The sequence below is a fragment of the Oncorhynchus nerka genome, linkage group LG14, assembly GCF_034236695.1.
Source record: "Oncorhynchus nerka isolate Pitt River linkage group LG14, Oner_Uvic_2.0, whole genome shotgun sequence".
Taxonomy (NCBI): domain Eukaryota; kingdom Metazoa; phylum Chordata; class Actinopteri; order Salmoniformes; family Salmonidae; genus Oncorhynchus; species Oncorhynchus nerka.
In genome coordinates, this window is record NC_088409.1 from 59924614 (window position 1) to 59943315 (window position 18702).

Below are 18702 nucleotides of genomic sequence, written 5' to 3' on the forward strand. Positions count from 1 at the left end.
GCAATATTGTTGATCCTCTGTATTTTGAAGTATTGTGGTGGCAGCATCGTGGTATGGGCATGATTGTTTATACCAAAGACACGCCAATAGGTGTTGAGTGTTTATGATTGGTTTAGTCTCAGACCTGGCTTAAATTTTCTTGAAAATCTGAGAAAAGGTTTGAGTACAGCTGTCCGTCAACAATTCCCAACCAAATGTATTTATATTATCTTGAGTTATTTGGACAAAAACAATGGAGATATGTTGCCCTAAGAGTTGTGCATGGTTAGTTGAATTTTATTCAAAATTATTCAATGCTGTAATGGCTGCCAATGGTGCTTCCACCAATTATTAACTCTGGGATGTGAAGACATATGCAATCAATAAAACATTTTTTTTAAATGATTAATTCATTTGGGAAATTTTCTATAATTTTCTTACACTTTGAAAATGTGGAGTAGGTTGTGTAAATCTGTAGGAAAAAAAGCCAGTTGAATACCTTAAGAAAAAAAAATGTGAAGACTGTGCAAGGGGTGTGTAAGGCTTTCACTAGCGACTATTAGGTATGCAGAAATAACACATGAAAAGAAACCACATACCTTATAATCAGCTAAAGTTGGGGTGTACAGTCTGCAATCAAATGATTCCTGGTATGACAGAAAATAACAGGCTACAACACAGATAATGTAAACATAAAAACAAACAGTCAAAAAGTATTGAAAATGAGTGCTGTAACAGATAGCTGTTGATTGTACAGTCACTTCAATGTATTCCATCATACACTGAGTGTACATAACATTAGGAACACCTGCTCTTTCCATGACTCTGTGAATCCAGGTGAAAGCTATGATCCCTTATTGATGTCACTTGTTAAATACACTTCAATCAGTGTAGTAGGCTCCAGCCGCACCGGTTTGAGTGTGTCAACTTGCAACGAGGTCGGGTTTTTCACGCTCAACAGTTTCCCACGTGTATCAAGAATGGTCCACCACCCAAAGGACATCCAGCCAACTTGACACAACTGTGGGAAGCATTGGAGTCAACATGGGCCAGCATCCCTGTGGAACACTTTCGACACCTTGTAGAGTCCATGCACAGACAAATTGAGGCTGTTCTGAGGGCAGAAAATGGCCCCACTCAAGATTAGGAAGGTGTTCCTAATATTTCGTACACTCAGCGTATATTTCATGAGTTAATATGATTTTTTTTTATATACTGAAAACATCTTGATACCATCTTGTGAACTTCCTCCTTAATAAATGTTTGCACAATTTGGTGAATTTCTGAACTGCTAATGGATTGTCCATAAGCCTGTTTCATTGTCATGGCAACGAAGAAGAGAAACCACAGCAAAGCGTTCAGAAGAGAGCCAGTTCTCTGTCTCCTCAACATGGCATGGGCCCACTCTGTCGCAGGAGCTTCAGATCAGTGGGAAAATAGCTTAAATTAGGAGAATTAGTTTAAAATCCTCCATTGTTTTGGGGTTCAGCCTCTTGTCCATGTCATCTGCAGCCTTCTTTGTGACACAGTATATCCCCTGTGTGTCCTGGGAAGCAGAAGTGGAGATGAGTCAAGACTCCAGCTATGTGCCTCCTTTCTTAGCCAGTAGACTCCACACTTTTGGAAGAAGGGTAAAACGTTCTATCTTCCTGGTGACTTACTATGCAGCCTCTTTCTGGTGTGTCCTGGAAAGCAGCAGAATAAATTAGGCACGTCTTCAGCATCTGCCTCCTTTTTCTTGGCTAGACTCCTCACTGTTGATAGAGAGAGAGAGTAACTGTTTAAGTGAACAATGCTTATGAAGAGAATATTGCTGACATTTATGAAAGAGATGTCATACATAATTTATCACTGATTATAAAAGGAACAACATTTACATTGTTATCCATGTTATCTACTTGAAAAAAAAAACATTTCAAAGGAGAACAAGGCTGGCATGGAAATTTGAATGTTTGTTTTATATGAATAACATTATTCACTATGCGTAATACTTCTCTAATAATAAGGCTATAATATATATTATTTAACTAGGCAAGTCAATTAAAAATAAAATTCTTATTTACAATGACGACCTTCCCCGGCCAAACCCGGACGACGCTGGGCCAATTGTGCGCCGCCCTATGGGACTTTTAAAAATGAATTAAGTTTGTCAATCTAGCAAACCAGGCAACTAAAAGCAACTATCTAAATAATGTTTTAGTTATTTTCTAGCTTGTTAGCTAGCTAGCCAGTTCAAATAATGACCATATCATAGCTGACGACAACTTTTTAATTATTATTACATGAAAATAAACTTACAACAAGATCATTATTTACAAGTTAATGGTGAGCTAAAATAGCTTGCTGGTGCCTCCCGGGTGGCGCAGTGGTTAAGGGCGCTGTACTGCAGCGCCAGCTGTGCCACCAGAGACTCTGGGTTCGCGCCCAGGCTCTGTCGTAACCGGCCGCGACCGGGAAGTCCGTGGGGCGACGCACAATTGGCCTAGCGTCGTCTGGGTTAGGGAGGGTTTGACCGATAGGGATATACTTGTCTCGTCGCACACCAGCGACTCCTGTGGCGGGCCGGGCGCAGTGCGCGCCAACCAAGGTTGCCAGGTGCACGGTGTTTCCTCCGACACATTGGTGCGGCTGGCTTCCGGGTTGGATGCACGCTGTCTTAAGAAGCAGTTCAACTTGGTTGGGTTGTGTATCGGAGGACGCATGACTTTCAACCTTGGTCTCTCCCGAGCCCGTATGGGAGTTGTAGCTAAAAACAATTGGATACCACGAAATTGGAGAGAAAAAGAGGTTAAAAAAATTAGCTTGCAGTTGTGTGTGACGAAACAAAAACAGGGCATTCTAAAATAATTTTCAAACTTGTGCATAAGTGGGGGGAGTCCCATTTCTGGGTGTCAAGTTTCGATTCTGTTAGGAATAGACTCCTAGGATTCACTACTTTTGCAAATATTGGAAACTACACGACATGTCTAAAAGTATGTGGACACTCGCTTGTCGAACATCTCATTCCAAAATCATGGACATTAATATGGAGTTGGTCCCGCCTTCGCTGCTATAACAGCCTCCACTGTTCTGGGAAGGCTTTCCTTTAGATGTTGGAACATAACTGCTGGGACTTGCTTCCATTCAGCCACAAGAGCATTAGTGAGGTCGGGCACTGATGTTTGGCGATAAGGCCTGGCTCATGGTCGGCGTTCCATTTCATCCCAAAGGTGTTCGATGAGGTTGAGGTCAGGGCTCTGTGCAGGCCAGTCAAGTTCTTCAACAGCGATCTCGACGAACCATTTGTGCATGGACATCGCTTTGTGCAAAGGGGCATTGTCCTGCTGAAACAGGAAAGGGCCTTCCCCAAACTGTTGCCACAATGTTGTTTGATTCTAGCTTGAAATACTTGCTATTCTAGAAGTTAATGATTACATGTACAAGGAATGTATATGGAGAGTGAAAAAGAACTAGGTATATGGAAAGTTACTGAGAGAGGAAAACTGCAAACACTTGGTTGCAGTCACTCATAAAGTTGAATAGCCGTGGATTAGGGATGAGTGAGGAACTTGGGCTGAGGTCAGGTCAGATACAGTTTTATTACACACACCGCTTAAGTTCCCGCCTAGCAACAGAGATGTATTGGCTGTCAAGATGTGCAAGGAGTTGTCTCCACCAAAATTGAGGGTATAAATACTTGTGCTGGTGGAAACATCTTTTCAGCTGTTTGACCCATTGGGTGAACTTGGTTTGAGCTTTACTAGTTGTCCTGAGTTTTACTCTGTTCGTTCAGAACCTTACAGTTGAAAGCACAGAATCGTCTAGAACGTCATTGTATGCTGTAGTGTTAAGATTGCCCTTCACTGGAACTAAGTGGCCTAGCCCAAACCACGAAAAACAGCCCCAGACCATTATTCCTCCTCCACCAAACTTTACAGTTGTCCCTATGCATTGCGGCAGGTAGCATTCTTGTGGCATCCGCCAAACCCAGATTTGTCCGTCGGACTGCCAGGTGGTGAAGTGATTCATCACTCCAGAGAACAAGTTTCAACTTGCGCCAGAGTCTAATGGAGGCGAGCTTTACACCACTCCAGCCGAAACCCATTTCATGAAGCTCCCGAGAACAGTTCTTGTGCTGACTTTGCTTCCAGAGACAGTTTGGAGTGAGTGTTGCAACGGAGGACAGTCCATTTTTAAGTGCTACATGCTTCAGAACTCAGTGTTCCTGTTCTGTGAGCTTGTGTGGCCTACCACTTCACTTCACAATAACAGCACTTACAGTTGACCGACCGGGGCAGCTCTAGCAGGGCAGAAATATTACTAAATAACTTGTTTGAAAGGTGGCATCATCCTATGACTGTTTCGGTGAAAGTCACTGAGCTCTTCTGTAAGGCCAATCTATTGCCAATGTTTGTCTATAGAGATTGCTTGGCTCTGTGCTCGATTTTATACACCTGTCAACAATGGGTGTGGCTGAAATTGCCGAATCCACTAATTTGAAGGGGTGTCCACATATATTTTGGGAGAAGCTAGACTGCTTCTATTGTTGTGTTCTGTATGACTGGTAGTTTGTTTTTGAGTCCAGGCGAGGAGTCCTGGAAGACACGCGAGCTGCCCAGTGACACGAGCCTACCAGACTAACGAAATAACTTCTATGTTCGCTTTGAGGCAAGCAACACTGAAGCATGCATGAGAGCATCAGCTGTGCCGGACGACTGTGTGATCACGCTCTCCGTAGACGATGTGAGTAAGCCAATGTGAGTTAAACAGGTCAACATTCACAAGGCCGCAGGGCCAGACGGATTACCAGGATGTGTACTCCGAGCAATGGTTGACCAACTGAGAAGTGTCTTGACTGACATTTTCAACCTGTCCCTGATTGAGTCTGTAATACCAACATGTTTCAAGCATACCACCATAGTCCCTCTGCCCAAGAACACCAAGGTAACCTGCCTAAATGACTAACGACCTGTAGCACTCATGTATGTAGCCATGAAGGCTGGTCATGGCTCACATCAACACCATTATCCCAGAAACCCTAGACCTACTCCAATTTGCACACCACCCCAACAGATCCACAGATGATGCAATCTCTATTGCACTCCACACTGCCCTTTCCCACCTGGACAAAAGGAACACCTACGTGAGAATGCTATTCATTGATTACAGCTCAGCGTTCAACACTATCACTAAGCTAAGGACCCTGGGACTAAACACCTCCCTCTGCAACTGGATCCTGGAAATCCTGACAGGCCACCCCAGTTGGTATGGGTAGGTAACAACATATCTGCCATGCTGATCCTCAACACAGGGGCCCCTCAGGGGTGCGTGCTCAGTCCCCTCCTGTACTCCCTGTTCACACATGACTGCATGGCCAAGCACGACTCCAACACCATCATTAAGTTTGCCGACGACACAACAATGGTGGGCCTGATCACTGACAACTATGAGACAGTCTATAGGGAGGACGTCAGAGCCCTGGTAGTGTTGTGCCAACCCTGGCAGTGTTGTGCCAAGATAACAACCTCTCTCTCAATGTGATCAAGATAATGGAGATTGTGGACTACAGAAAAAGGAGGACTGAGCACGCCCCCATTCTCATCAACGAGGCTGTAGTGGAGCAGGTTGAGAGCTTCAAGTTCCTTGGTGTCCACATCACCAACAAACTATCATGGTCCAAACACACCAAGACAGTCGTGAAGAGGGCACGACAATGCCTATTTCCCCTCAGGAGACTGAAAAGATTTGGCATGGGTTCTCAGATCCTCAAAAAATTATATTGAGAGCATCCTGACTGGTTGCATCACCGCCTGGTATGGCAACTGCTCGGCCTCCAACCACAAGGCACTTCAGAGGGTAGTGCGAACGGCCCAGTACATCACTGGGGCCAAGCTTCCTGCCATCCCGGACCTCTATACCAGGCAGGGTCAGAGGAAGGCCCAAAAAATTGTCAAAGACTCCAGCCATTCTAGTCATAGACTGTTCTCTCTGATACCGCACGGCAGGTGGCACCGGATCGCCAAGTCTAGGTCAAAAAAGCTTCTTAATAGCTTCTACCCCCAAGCCATAAGACTCTTGAACAGTTAATTAAATGGCTACCCGGACAATTTGCATTGTCCCCACCCCACACCCCATTTCTACACTGCTGCTACTCTCTGTTTATTATCCATGCATAGTCACTTTACCTCTACCCACATGGACATATTACCTCAACTAACTGGTTCCCCCGCACACTGACTCTGTACCGGAAGCCCTGTATATAGCCTCGCTACTGTTATTTTATTGTTGCTCCGTAATTATTTGTAATATAAAAAAAAAAAATCTAAACCAACAATGCAGTTAAGGGCTTGTAAGTAAGCACTTCACTGTAAGGTCTACCTGTTGTATTCGGCGCACGTGACAAATAAAATGTGATTTGATTTGTAGCTCTTGTACACTTTCAGAACTGTAGCCTAGTTGGCACTGCTCCGGCACTCCTCCCACACAGTGTGGAGGGGGCGGGGGTGTAATTATATATTTTTTCCTCCCGTTTCAAGGTTTTGAATGTGTGTTGTATATTTCATATCTTGCCGGAATGTCACCCCCAGAAACTTGGTTTTGTCCATACATGTTTTAATTTTGTTGTTACTTCCGACACATTGAGAGTACAAATTGGGTTTTTATGGGGTTTAGGTGTGTTCTCCACTTGTTGGACCATTTCTCGATTTCATCTATGCAGGTCTGGAGATGATTTGCTGCTTGTTGGATAAACCAATATTCTCAATTCAGGAGAATTTCAAAAACTCCCATAGGCTTATTTCCCTTGGGATCATGGAACATAATCCTGATTCTTTTTACTTTTCCTATTGAAAAGCAATGGCCCAAGTATAAAATACGATAAAGTACATACACTAAAGTGTAAAGAAATATGTTTTTTTTTTTTTACACAACTGCAAGCTTCAAGGTGTAGAGCATTCAAGGATTTGGTCTGATGGTCAAATGTGATGTCATTAGCCTCCCCCTTGCTTGAGAAAGAATAGAGCAAAGGCACATCCATCCCCCCCACTTGTGCCATGACGTCTGACCTGGACCACCTATTGAGATATCACTTTGGTTAAGTAAATCAGGTCTTAAATGAGGTGAAAAGGAGACTGGAATAGGACTATACAATTCAGTGTCGGCCTACCATCAACCCATGTTATCCATATATTTAAAGAAAACGTATTCATCTAAAAACACTTCATCTAACATGTCCAAGCAGGAATGCACGATACAGATATTTTGTTGTGCAATAGCTAAACCAGTGATTGGCATGCATTTGTTGCTGTCAAAATAGGGCTCCAGAATTGCACATTTATTTTGTTCAACAGAGATTAATATACTTACATATTTTGTGTACCAATAGGCTGTCGCAGAGGCTAATTCACTTGTGGCTAATCACTGAGGAAAGGGAAACTTGAAACCAAAACGACAACTGTAGCCTACTGTATTTGTGAAATGTTCTCTCCGTATACTCGGAGTGCACAGGGAGAAACGGGGACAGGGCAAACACTTTAATGCAGGAATCAAGACTCCACTGACCAAATGATGGTTTTAGCTGCCCCCAAAACTAGAAAGTTGAGTGAAGGACCAGCTAGAATTTGTATCTCGCACGGATGCGACCACATCCAACCGTGGAAGTGTAGTAATTTCCACCTCTCCATTGTGTCTACCAACTCACATTTGTTGCCTATGTTTTAGCCCTAGTGCTTATTAGACTCATTATATAGGCTACTTCAAACCACTGCATCTGCCGATGTCGCACTTCTGCATCTGTGGTGAAAGGTGGCCGAGCTACAACAATGTTTGTCAGACCATGAGACATCCCGAAAACCGGTCTTCTCACGAAAACGTCTAGCCAACAAACTATGACCACTCTATGGATAGGGGAAACTCTAACGAAACACGGCTCTACGACCCCCACAAGTGTCAGGGGGCTCATCTGAAGTTAACCGGTACCAGGGGGAAAAAATTAATGGAAGTATGAAGGTAGTTTTGTGCCTAGCCAGAAAAAGGGGTTAAATATGTGAACAAAATATATATATATTTAGCCCATAATGACAAAGCGAAAACAGGTTTTTAGAAATATTTGCATATTTATTAAAAATAGAAAACAGGTAATCCTTATTTACATAAGTATTCAGACCCTTTGCTATGAGACTCGAAATTGAGCTCAGGTGTATCCTGTTTCCATTGATCATCCTTGAGATGTTTCTACAACTTAGAGTCCACCTGTGGTAAATTCAATTGATTGGACATGATTTGGAAAGGCACACACCTCTCTATATAAGGTCCCACAGTTGACAGTGCATGTCAGAGCAAAAGCCAAGCCATGAGGTCGAAGGAATTGTCCGTAGAGCTCCGAGACAGAATTGTGTCAAAACACAAATCTGGGGAAGGGTACCAAAAAATGTCTTCATCATTGAAGGTCCCCAAGAACACAGGGGCCTCCATCATTTTAAAATGGAAGAAGTTTGGAACCACCAAGACTCTTCCTACAGCTGGCCGCCCGACTGAACTGAGCAATCGGGGGAGAAGGGCATTGGTCAGGGAGGTGACCAAGAACCCGATGGTCACTCTGACAGAGCTTCTCTGTGGAGATGGGAGAACTTTCCAGAAGGACAACCATCTCTGCAGCACTTGTGGGAGCAAAACTCATGACTATGATTACATTTCCATTATTAGCAGCATTTAGGCTGTCCACTTTGAAGAGCAGAGACAGAATAGCCATATAAAGGAATGGAACATATATGACCAGGGCCCTGCTACCATTAAAACCTTAACAAGCAAGAACTGAGATGGAAAGATAATAATGGAGAAAGGTCAAGGAAAGCTATATATATATAGAGGGAGGGGACTCCATACCTTATGTAAAGACAGAATCCTATAAAGGCAGGACTCTGTAATATGAGAATTTAGTATTTTTCATGGAAGGGCTCGGCTCTGTTACGTGTGTAATAGGGTCCTTCCATGGAAGGGCTTGGCTATGTTACGTCTGTAATAAAGTCTATATTGAATTCACAAGTTCTAGTAAGAGTGGTATATTTCTGAGTCAATATTCCACGACAAACTCCACCAATCAGGCCTTTATTGTAGAGTGGCCAGACGGAAGCCACTCCTCAGTAAAAGGCACATGACAGCCCGTTTGGAGTTTGCCAAAAGGAACTAAAGACTCTCAGAACATGAGAAACAAGATTCTCTGGTCTGATGATACAAAGTTAGAATTACTTGGCCTGAATGCTAAGCGTCACGTCTGGAGGAAACCTGGCACCATCCCTACGGTGAAGCGTGGTGGTTCCAGCACTGTGCTGTGGGTGTCACGCCTGCTCCTGCTCCCCCGCCCTGTCGCTCGAAGGTGCCAGGCTCCCCAGCATTACGCACTCCTGCCACCATCATTACGCACACCTGCCTTCCCCCCGTCACGCGCATCAGTGATTATTGGACTCACCTGGACTCAATCTGCTCTGTCAATTACCTTCCCTATATATGTCTGGTTCCCCGGTTTGTTCCCTGCTTCAGTATTAATTGTCGTTTGTTGTTTACCAGTGTGCTGACGCTGTTCCTGTTTTGTTACCTGTCTGTTCCTGATTAAATGTTTGACTCCTTGTACATGCTTCACATCTCCAGCGTCGGTCATTACAGTGGGGATGTTTTTCAGCGGCAGGGACAGGGAGACTAGTCAGGATCAAGGAAAAGATTAACTGAGCAAAGGACAGAGAGATCCTTGATGAAAACCTGCCCATGAGCTTTTCTTATATCTCTTCAAATCCTTGTTTCTTATGAATCATTTTTTGACTGTCTTTTTTTACATTTATGAATGTGTTATTCAATGTGTTTCTCTGGGCTATAGTAGTAAAGACCAAATTCAATATTTGATCAAATATGTATTTATTTTTTTATACCTAAAAGGGTCCTAAAACACCAAATCAAATAGCTAAATGGACCATAGTATTACCATCTTAAAACAACTCCATATGTCAGCTTAGAAAATAAACAAATATCCATCTAGTCGTCAAAGTTAGTTTTTTTTAAACTCTTTTTTTAATTTATAACACTTTTGCCCAGTGAGCTTTGCAGCCCAAATGATGGTTAGTGAGGGTAGTTAGCTGATGGTTAGTAAAGGACCTATGGTCTTCTCCTGTTATCTCTCCACTTGTACCTCACCGTCCTAGTGGCTCTTTTCCTTCTGCGGACTGGGAAAGAAGTGTCTGGCCATAGCCGGACCCGTGTTTTTATCTAGGGTGCGTTCGTAAATTCACTCTGGGTATCTACTCCGAGTTCAGCGCACTTTCGTCTGAGTGTGCCAGAGCGCAGAATAACTGATGAATTTACGAACGCACAACCCCTGTTGACCGGTGTCAGCAAGAGCTATGTCTAATTGGTGACACAAAAAAGCAACGTTCGGAGAAAAATATGGTATGTGGTTGAAGGTCATGCTTAGGCGAATAAACTATAAAGGGAAATAAATGTAACAAATAAAAACAGGGAAAATAAACAAACATACAAAACACAGCGGAATATAAAGTGGACACTACCATGGGAGAGGATTTCGCACTTCTTTTGAGCCTAAAATCAAGAAAATCGTTCCTAAATGGTAGAATAGAAGAACATCGATTTTCTGAGATCACCCAATATCTTAGAATCCAATAGGATAGATATGTAAGCAATTGCCATCCGTGCAATTTATTGGTCATTACTGCACTTCGAACATTCAATTTAAAGCAGTGCGCAACAGGTAGCTGATCCTAAACACCACATGATTCATGAATGCTACTGTATGGGAAATGATAATCTCATACAGCCTAGTCTACTGTAAAACTGAGTCACAGAGTGATTTATGCAAAGAAGATAGTTCATTTTTTCAGGGGCATTTGGGGTAGGTACTCTCAAGAAATACAAAATGATTCTCTATTACAGTAGGCTATTGGTTAATACACATAGCAAAAACTTACCCATGGCATGGTAAATCAGCTTGAGCGACTTTTGAAGTTTGCATCGTAGGTAGGTACAAAGTGAAAACAAAAGTAATTCCGTTAAGAAGCAGACGTAGAACACTTTTTAAACTCCACAGTTGAAGTTCAATGTGTTTAGCAAAAATGTATAATATTTGTTGCTGCCGCAACAAAATTCTGAAATGTCACATGTTCAGAGCAATCACAACCTCAATTATTTATTAGAGATGTGCAGTTTGCGGACGATTTGTTATTTTTGAACAACTCTTACTGAATCGAGAGTCATGATTCATTTGTCTGATTGATCAGGATTAAAACGGGCATCTCCGGTGACTCTGGAGACGTGCCCAGACCAACAACTGTCTGTCATATATGCGCGCAGGCAAATTAGGTCATAGAGAAGAAAAAGAAACAAAACATAGGCCTCCAGAACCTCTGATTAACAAATTCGAAAACGAATCGTTTGGGGTGCTACTGTTCGCGAAAGATAAGTGTTCATTCGTGCTCTTGTCAATACTGACTCAAATGAATGAAATTAGTCGAAGATTCGTTCTTTTGACTGAACGAGTCGAAACGATCCGGCTCAGTAAAAACAGCCAAACTTCCATCATTATTCTTCATCAGTGATGTGAAGTACTTACATTCCTGAAGAAAAAATGTACTTTTTACTCCATATTTTTTCCCTTACATCCAAAAGTACTTGTTACATTTTTTATGCTTAGCAGCAAAGGAAAATGGTCCAATTCACGCACTTATCAATTGAACATCCCTGGTCATCTCTACTGCCTCTGATCTGGTGGACTCGCTAAACACAAAAGCTTTGTATGGAAATAATATCTGAGCGTTGGAATGCGCCCCTGGCTAGCCGTAAAAAAACAAACATATGATAACAAAATTGTGTCGTCTGGTAAGAAATTTGAAATGATTCATACATCCACATTATCACTAGCAAGCAATTGGCAGTACGCCAACAATAATGTTATAAACAAATCAAATCAAATTGTATTCAAATTAAAACACATTTTATTAGTCACATGCACCGAATACAACAGGTGTAGGCCTGACAGTGAAATGCTTACTTAGGAGCCCCTAACCAACAATGCAGTAAAGAAAATTGGATAAGAAAAATACATAAAAGAAACCAGTAATTGAAGAGCAGCAGTAAAATAACAATTGCACAACTACATATAGGGGGGGAACCTGTACAGAGCCGGTTAGTTGAGGTAATGTGCACATGAAGGTAGAGTTATTCAAGTGACTATGGATAGATGATAACAACAGAGAGTAGCAGCAGTGTAAAAGAGGGGGGGGGGCAATGCAAATAGTCTGGATAGCCATTTGATTAGGTGTTCAGGAGTCTTATGGCTTGGGGATAGAAGCTGTTTAGAAGCCTCTTGGACCTAGAATTGGCACTCCAGTACCATTTGCCGTGCGGTAGCAGAGAGAACAGTCTATGACAAGTGTGGCTGGAGTCTTTGGGCCTTCCTCTGACTCGGCCTGGTATAGAGGTCCTGGATGGTAGGAAGCTTGGCCCCAGTGATGTACTGGGCCGTTCACACTACCCTCTGAAGTGCCTTGTGGTCGGAGGCCGAGCAGTTGTCATACCAGGCAGTGATGCACCCAGTTAGGATGCTCTTGATGGTGCAGCTGTTTTGAGGATCTGAGAACCCATGCCAAATCTTTTCAGTCCCCTTGGAGGGAATATGTTTTGTTGTGCCCTCTTCACGACTGTCTTGGTGTGCTTGGACCATGTTAGTTTGTTGGTGATGTGGACACCAAGGAACTTGAAGCTCTCAACCTGCTCCACTACAGCCCCGTCGATGAGAATGGAAGCGTGCTCGGTCCTATTTTTCCTGTAGTCCACAATCATCTGCTTTGTCTTGATCACGTGGAGGGAGAGGTTGTTGTCCTGGCACCATACAGCCAGGTCTCTAAATCCCCCCCTATAGGCTGTCTCGTTGTTGTCGGTGATCAGGCCTACCACTGCTGTGCCATCTGCAAACTTAATGATGGTGTTGGAGTTGTGCCTGGCCATGCAGTCATGAGTGAATAGGGAGTACAGGAGGGGACTGAGCATGCACCCCTGAGGGGCCTCTGTGTTGAGGATCGGCATGGTGGATGTGTTGTTACCTACCCTTACCACCTGGAGGCGGCCCGTTAGGAAGTCCAGGATCCAGTTGCAGATGGAGGTGTTTAGTCCCAGGGTCCTTCGCTTATTGATGAGCTTTGAGGGCACTATGGTGTTGAACTCTAAGCTGTAGTCAATGAATAGCATTCTCACATAGGTGTTCCTTTTGTCCAGGTGGGAAAGGGCCATGTCGAGGGAAATAGAGATTGCATCATCTGTGGCTCTGTTGGGGCGGTATGCAAATTGTTGGTCTAGGGTTTCTGGGATAATGGTGTTGATGTGAGCCATGGCCATTCTTTCAAAGCACTTCATGGCTACAGACGTGAGTGCTACGGGTCGGTAGTCATTTAGGCAGGTTACCTTGGTGTTGTTCTTGGGCACATGCACTATGGTGGTCTGCTTAAAACATGTTGGTGTTACAGACTCGGACAGGGAGAGGTTGAAAATGTCAGTGAAGACACTTGCCAGTTGGCCAGCGCATGCTCGCAGTACACATCCTGGTAATCTGTCTGGTCCTGTGGCCTCGTGAATGTTGACCTGTTTAAAGGTCTAACTCACATCGGCTGCGGAGAGTGTGATCACACAGTCTTCCGGAACAGCTGGTGCTCTCATGCATGTTTCAGTGTTATTTACCTCGAAGCGAGCATAGAAGTAGTTTAGATCATCTGGTAGGCTCGTGTCACTCTGTAGCTCTCGGGTGTGCTTCCCTTTGTAGTCTGTAATGGTTTGCAAGCCCTGCCACATTTGACGTGCGTCAGCGCTGGTGTAGTACGATTCGATCTTAGTCCTGTATTGACACTTTGCCTGTTTGATGGTTCGTCGGAGGGCATAGCGGGATTTCTTATAAGCTTCCTGGTTAGAGTCCCACTCCTTGAAAGTGTTATCTCTAGCCTTTAGCTCAGTGCGGATGTTGCCTGTAATCCATGGTTTCTGGTTGGGGTATGTACGTACTGTCACTGTGGGGACGACGTCATCGATGAACTTATTGATGAAGCCAATGACTGATGTGGTGTACTCCTAAATGCCTTCGGAAGAATCCTGGAACATATTCCAGTCTGTGGTAGCAAAACAGTCCTGTAGCTTAGCATTTGTTTATCTGACCACTTTTTTATTGATCTAGTCACTGGTGCTTCCTGCTTAAATTTTTGCTTGTAAGCAGGAATCAGGATAGAATTGTGGTCAGATTTGCCAAATGGAGGACGAGGGAGAGCTTTGTATACGTCTCTGTGTGTGGAGTGAAGTTGGTCCAGAGTTTGTTTTTACTCTGGTTGCACATTTAACATGCTGATATAAATTTGGTCAAACGGATTTAAGTTTCCCTGCATTAAAGTCCCTGGCTATGAGGAGCGCTGTTTTCTTGATTGCTTATGGCGGAATATAGCTCATTCAATGCTGTCTTTGTACCAGCCTCTGACTGTGGTGGTATGTAAACAGCTACGAAAAATACAGATAAAAACTCAGACAGCTGTCCCTGATTGAGAACCATACCCGTCCAAAACATAGAAATAGAAAATCATAGAAACACAAAACATAGAATGCCCACCCCAACTCACGCCCTGACCAAACCAAAATAGAGACATAAAAAGGATCTCTAAGGTCAGGGCGTGACAAATACAAACAATACACACAAATCTAAAGTAAAAGAATGGAATTAAGAATATATAAATATTTGGACGAACAATGTCGGAGCGGCATAGACTAAATACAGTAGAATAGAATACAGTATATACATATGAGGTGAGTAATGCAAAATATGTAAACATGATTAAAGTGACAAGTGTTCCATTTTTAAAGTGGCCGGGGATTTCAAGTCTATATATATATATAGAGGGCAGGAGCCTCTAAGGTGCTATTTAACAGTCTGATGGACTACAGATAGAAGCTGTTTTTCTGTCTGGTTCCAAGCTTTGATGCACCTGTACTGACCTCGCTTCCTGGATGATAGCGGGGTGAACAGGTAGTGGCTGGGGTGATTGTTGTCCTTGATTATCTATTTTTGGCCTTCCTGTGACATTGGGTGCTGTAGGTGTCCTGGAGGGCAGGTAGTTTACCCCCGGTGATGGGTTGGGCAGACCGCACTACCCTCTGGAGACCCCTGTGGTTACGGGTGGTGCAGTTGCCGTACCAGGAAGTGATACAGTCCGACAGGATGTTCCCAATTGTGCATCTGTAAAACTTTTGTGAGGGTTTTAGGTGCCAAGCCAAATTTATTCAGCCTCCTGAGGTTGAAGAAGCGCTGTTGCACCTTCTTCACCACACTCTCTGTGTGGGTGGACCATTTCAGTTTGTCAGTGATGTGTGCTCAGAGGAACATGAAACTTTCCACCTTCTCCACTGCGGTCCCGTCGATGTGGATAGGGGGGTGCTCTCTCTGCAGTTTCCTGAAGCACCACACTCCCAGGGCCCTCTCCTCCTCCCTGTAGGCTGTCTCGTCATTGTTGGCTTACTACTGTTGTGTTGTCAGAAAACTTGATGATTGAATTGGAGGCGTGCGTGGCCACGTAGTCATGGGTGAACGGGGAGTAGACCAGGGGGCTGAGCATGCACATTGAAGATCAGCGAAGTGGAGGTGTTGTTTCCTACCTTCACCACCTGGGGGCAGCCCGTCAGGAAGTCCAGTACCCAGTTGCACAGGGCAGGGTTCAGACCCAGGGCCCCGAGCTTAATGATGAGCTTGGAGGGTACTATGGTGTTGAATGCTGTGCTATAGTTAATGAACAGCATTCTTACATAGGTATTCCTCTTGTCCAGATGGAATACGGCATTGTGCAGTGCGATGGCGATAGCATCGTCTGTGGATCTATTGGGTCAAATTGAAGTGGGTCTATGGTGTCAGGCAAGGTAGAGGTCATATGATTCTTGACTGGTCTCTCAAAGCACTTTATGATGACAGAAGTGAGTGCTACGGGGCGATAGTCATTTAGTTCAGTTACCTATGCTTTCTTGGAGACAGGAACAATGGTGGACATCTTGAAGCATGTGGGGAGCGCAGACTGAGATAGATTGAATATGTCTCTAAACACTCCAGCCAGCTGGTATGTGCATACCTTGAGGACATGGCTAGGGATGTCATCTGGGCCAGCAGCCTTGCGAGGGTTAACACGCTTAAATGTCTTACTCACATCGACCACGGAGAAGGAGAGCCCACAGTCTGTGGTAGCTGGCTATGTTGGTGGCACTGTGTTATCAACAAAGAGGGCGAAAAAGGTGTTTAGCTTATCCGAAAGAAAGAGGTCACTGTCTGCGGTGGCTGGTTTTCCCTTTGTAGTCCGTGATTGTCTGTAGACCCTGCCACATACGTCTCGTGTCTGAGCCATTGAATTGCGATTCCACTTTGTCTCTGTACTGAGGTTTTCCCTTTTTGATTACCTTTAAGGAGGGAATAGCTACATTGTCTATATTCTGCCATATTCCCAGTTACCTTGCCATGGTTAAATGTGGTGGTTCACGCTTTCAGTTTTGCGCGTTTGCTGCTATCTAGCCACGGTTTCTGGTTTGGGTAGGTTTTAATAGTCACAGTGGGTACAACATCTCCTATACATTTCCTGATAAACTCAGTCACCGTATCTATGTGTTCACCTATATTATTCTCAGAGGCTACCTGGAACATATCCCAGTCCGCGTGATCAAAACAATCTTGAGGCATGGATTCCGATTGGTCAGACCAGCATTGAATAGTCCATAGCACGGGTACTTCCTGTTTGAGTTTCTGCATATAGGAAGGGAGGAGAAAATGGAGTCACGATCAGATTTGCTACAATCAATGTGTTGGTAGAACTTTGGTAGTGTTTTCCTCAGATTAGTTTAGCAAGTTAAAATCCTCGGCAACAATAAATGCTGCTTCAGGATATGTGGTTTTCAGTTTGCATAGAGTCCAGTGGAGTTATTTGAGGGCTGTCGTAGTATCGGCTTGAGGGGGAATATACACGGTTGTGACTATAACGGAAGAGAATTCTCTTGGGAGGTAATACGGTCAGCATTTGATTATGAGGTATTCTAGATTGGGTTTACAAAAGGGACTGCTATGGGATCCCCATGACTCCTAACTATGCTAATTTGTATGTGGGTTACATGGAGAAACAGTCTATTTTCAATCCTCTCAAAAATGTTTTCTTGCCTCACATCATTATTTGGAAACGGTATATTGATGATATTTTTGTTCTATGGAGGGGTGATGCAAAACAGCTCCAGGCGTTCCATGCTTTTCTTAACTCCTGTTCTGAGCATCTGACATTTACCATGCAATCTTGATACACGTCTAATCAGTTTTCTTGATCTTCTGATCTTGTGTGAAGATAATGTTCTATACACTGACCTTTACAGGAAACCTACTGATCGTAACAGTTTGTTGAGGGCTGATAGTTGTCACCCACTTCCCTTAAAAAATAGTTTGCCCTACAGCCAATTCTGTCGAATCAAAAGAATTTGCAAAACACAGTCCGATTTCGACAGAAATATGGCTGAGATGCAAAGAAAGTTCGAGGAGAGGGGCTACAAGAATGATCAGATTAATATTGCCATTGAGAAAATTCAAAACAAAACCAGACATGACCTTTTTCAAGGTCAGCCTCGCATTCTTGCGTTCTAACTACCCGCTATTCAAAGTGCTCTGAACAAATTAAGGGAATTGTTCACAAACATTGGCACATTCTAAAATCCGATGATAGTCTCGGTAATGTGTTTTCGGACCTTCCCTTGGTCGTATTCTCGCGGGGCAGAAATCTCAGAGACCAATTGGTAAACTCTGATTTACCACCCCAAGATATTCCTGAACAACGTCTATTTGCGCCCCTACTGGATGGAAATTACAAATGTAATGGCTGTGCTCAATGCAATGGCACTTATAAATGTAGATCCTTCAAACACCCACAAACAGGGAAATCGATCCCAATAAAAGGTGTTATTACGTGCTCCACTAAGGCAGTTATTTATCGTATAACTTGTCCTTGTGGTAAAAATTATGTAGGTAAAACAAAGCGCGAATTAAAAGTACGTATCTCAGAGCATCGTAGTACCATTAGGTGTAAAAACTTTACTTATCCAGTTGCGGCCCACTTCTTGGAGGCAGGCCACTGGATTTCGTCTCTGCGTTATATTGGCATCGAACATGTCACCCTCCCTAGGAGAGGGGGTGACCTTGATAATTTATTGTTAAAACGAGAGGCTGCCTGGATCTTTAATTTAAAGACCCTTGCGCCCTTCGGTCTCAACGTAGACTTTGATCTGAAGCCATTCTTGTGATTATTGTGACTTTGCCATTGTAATTGTGTGTAAACTTGTATAGTCAAATTAATCTATGATCGTATGCTATCCATTTGTGTGAATGCTGTTCTTTGTATGACATTTTAATATTTGATTATTAACCAATGATATTAGGCCACTCATGGCCATGATTACAGACACCTGTGTCTTTTGACACTATATAAACGAGTCATCCCGCAGTGTTTGTGATTATACCCTGATGAAGACAGCTTGGCTGTCGAAACGTTGGTATTACATTTTTGCATCTGAGCTCCAAGAGTGTGCGGCTCTCTTTTATTTTCAAGTTTCTACTCCGCTAGCCAGCACCTCGTCTTAATAGGTGTGCGTTTCTTTTTCTTCTAGATGGGTTTACAAAAGGACATGAGTTTCTGTATGTTATCACAA

General features: G+C 43.5%; 1 protein-coding gene across 1 annotated transcript in view; it reads right to left on the reverse strand.

Moving 5' to 3' along the window:
* il15l (interleukin 15, like) overlaps positions 1-11487 on the reverse strand; it is a 29942-nt gene extending 18455 nt beyond the window's left edge. Inside the window, exons 1-3 of the mRNA XM_065000213.1 lie at positions 10929-11487; positions 1213-1733; positions 579-626 (exon numbers count right to left, since the gene is read on the reverse strand). Of these exons, the coding sequence (XP_064856285.1) occupies positions 579-626; positions 1213-1371 (207 nt within the window). The 5' untranslated portion in view covers positions 1372-1733; positions 10929-11487. The remainder of the gene's footprint in view (positions 1-578; positions 627-1212; positions 1734-10928) is intronic.
* Between the last annotated feature and the right edge of the window lie 7215 nt (positions 11488-18702).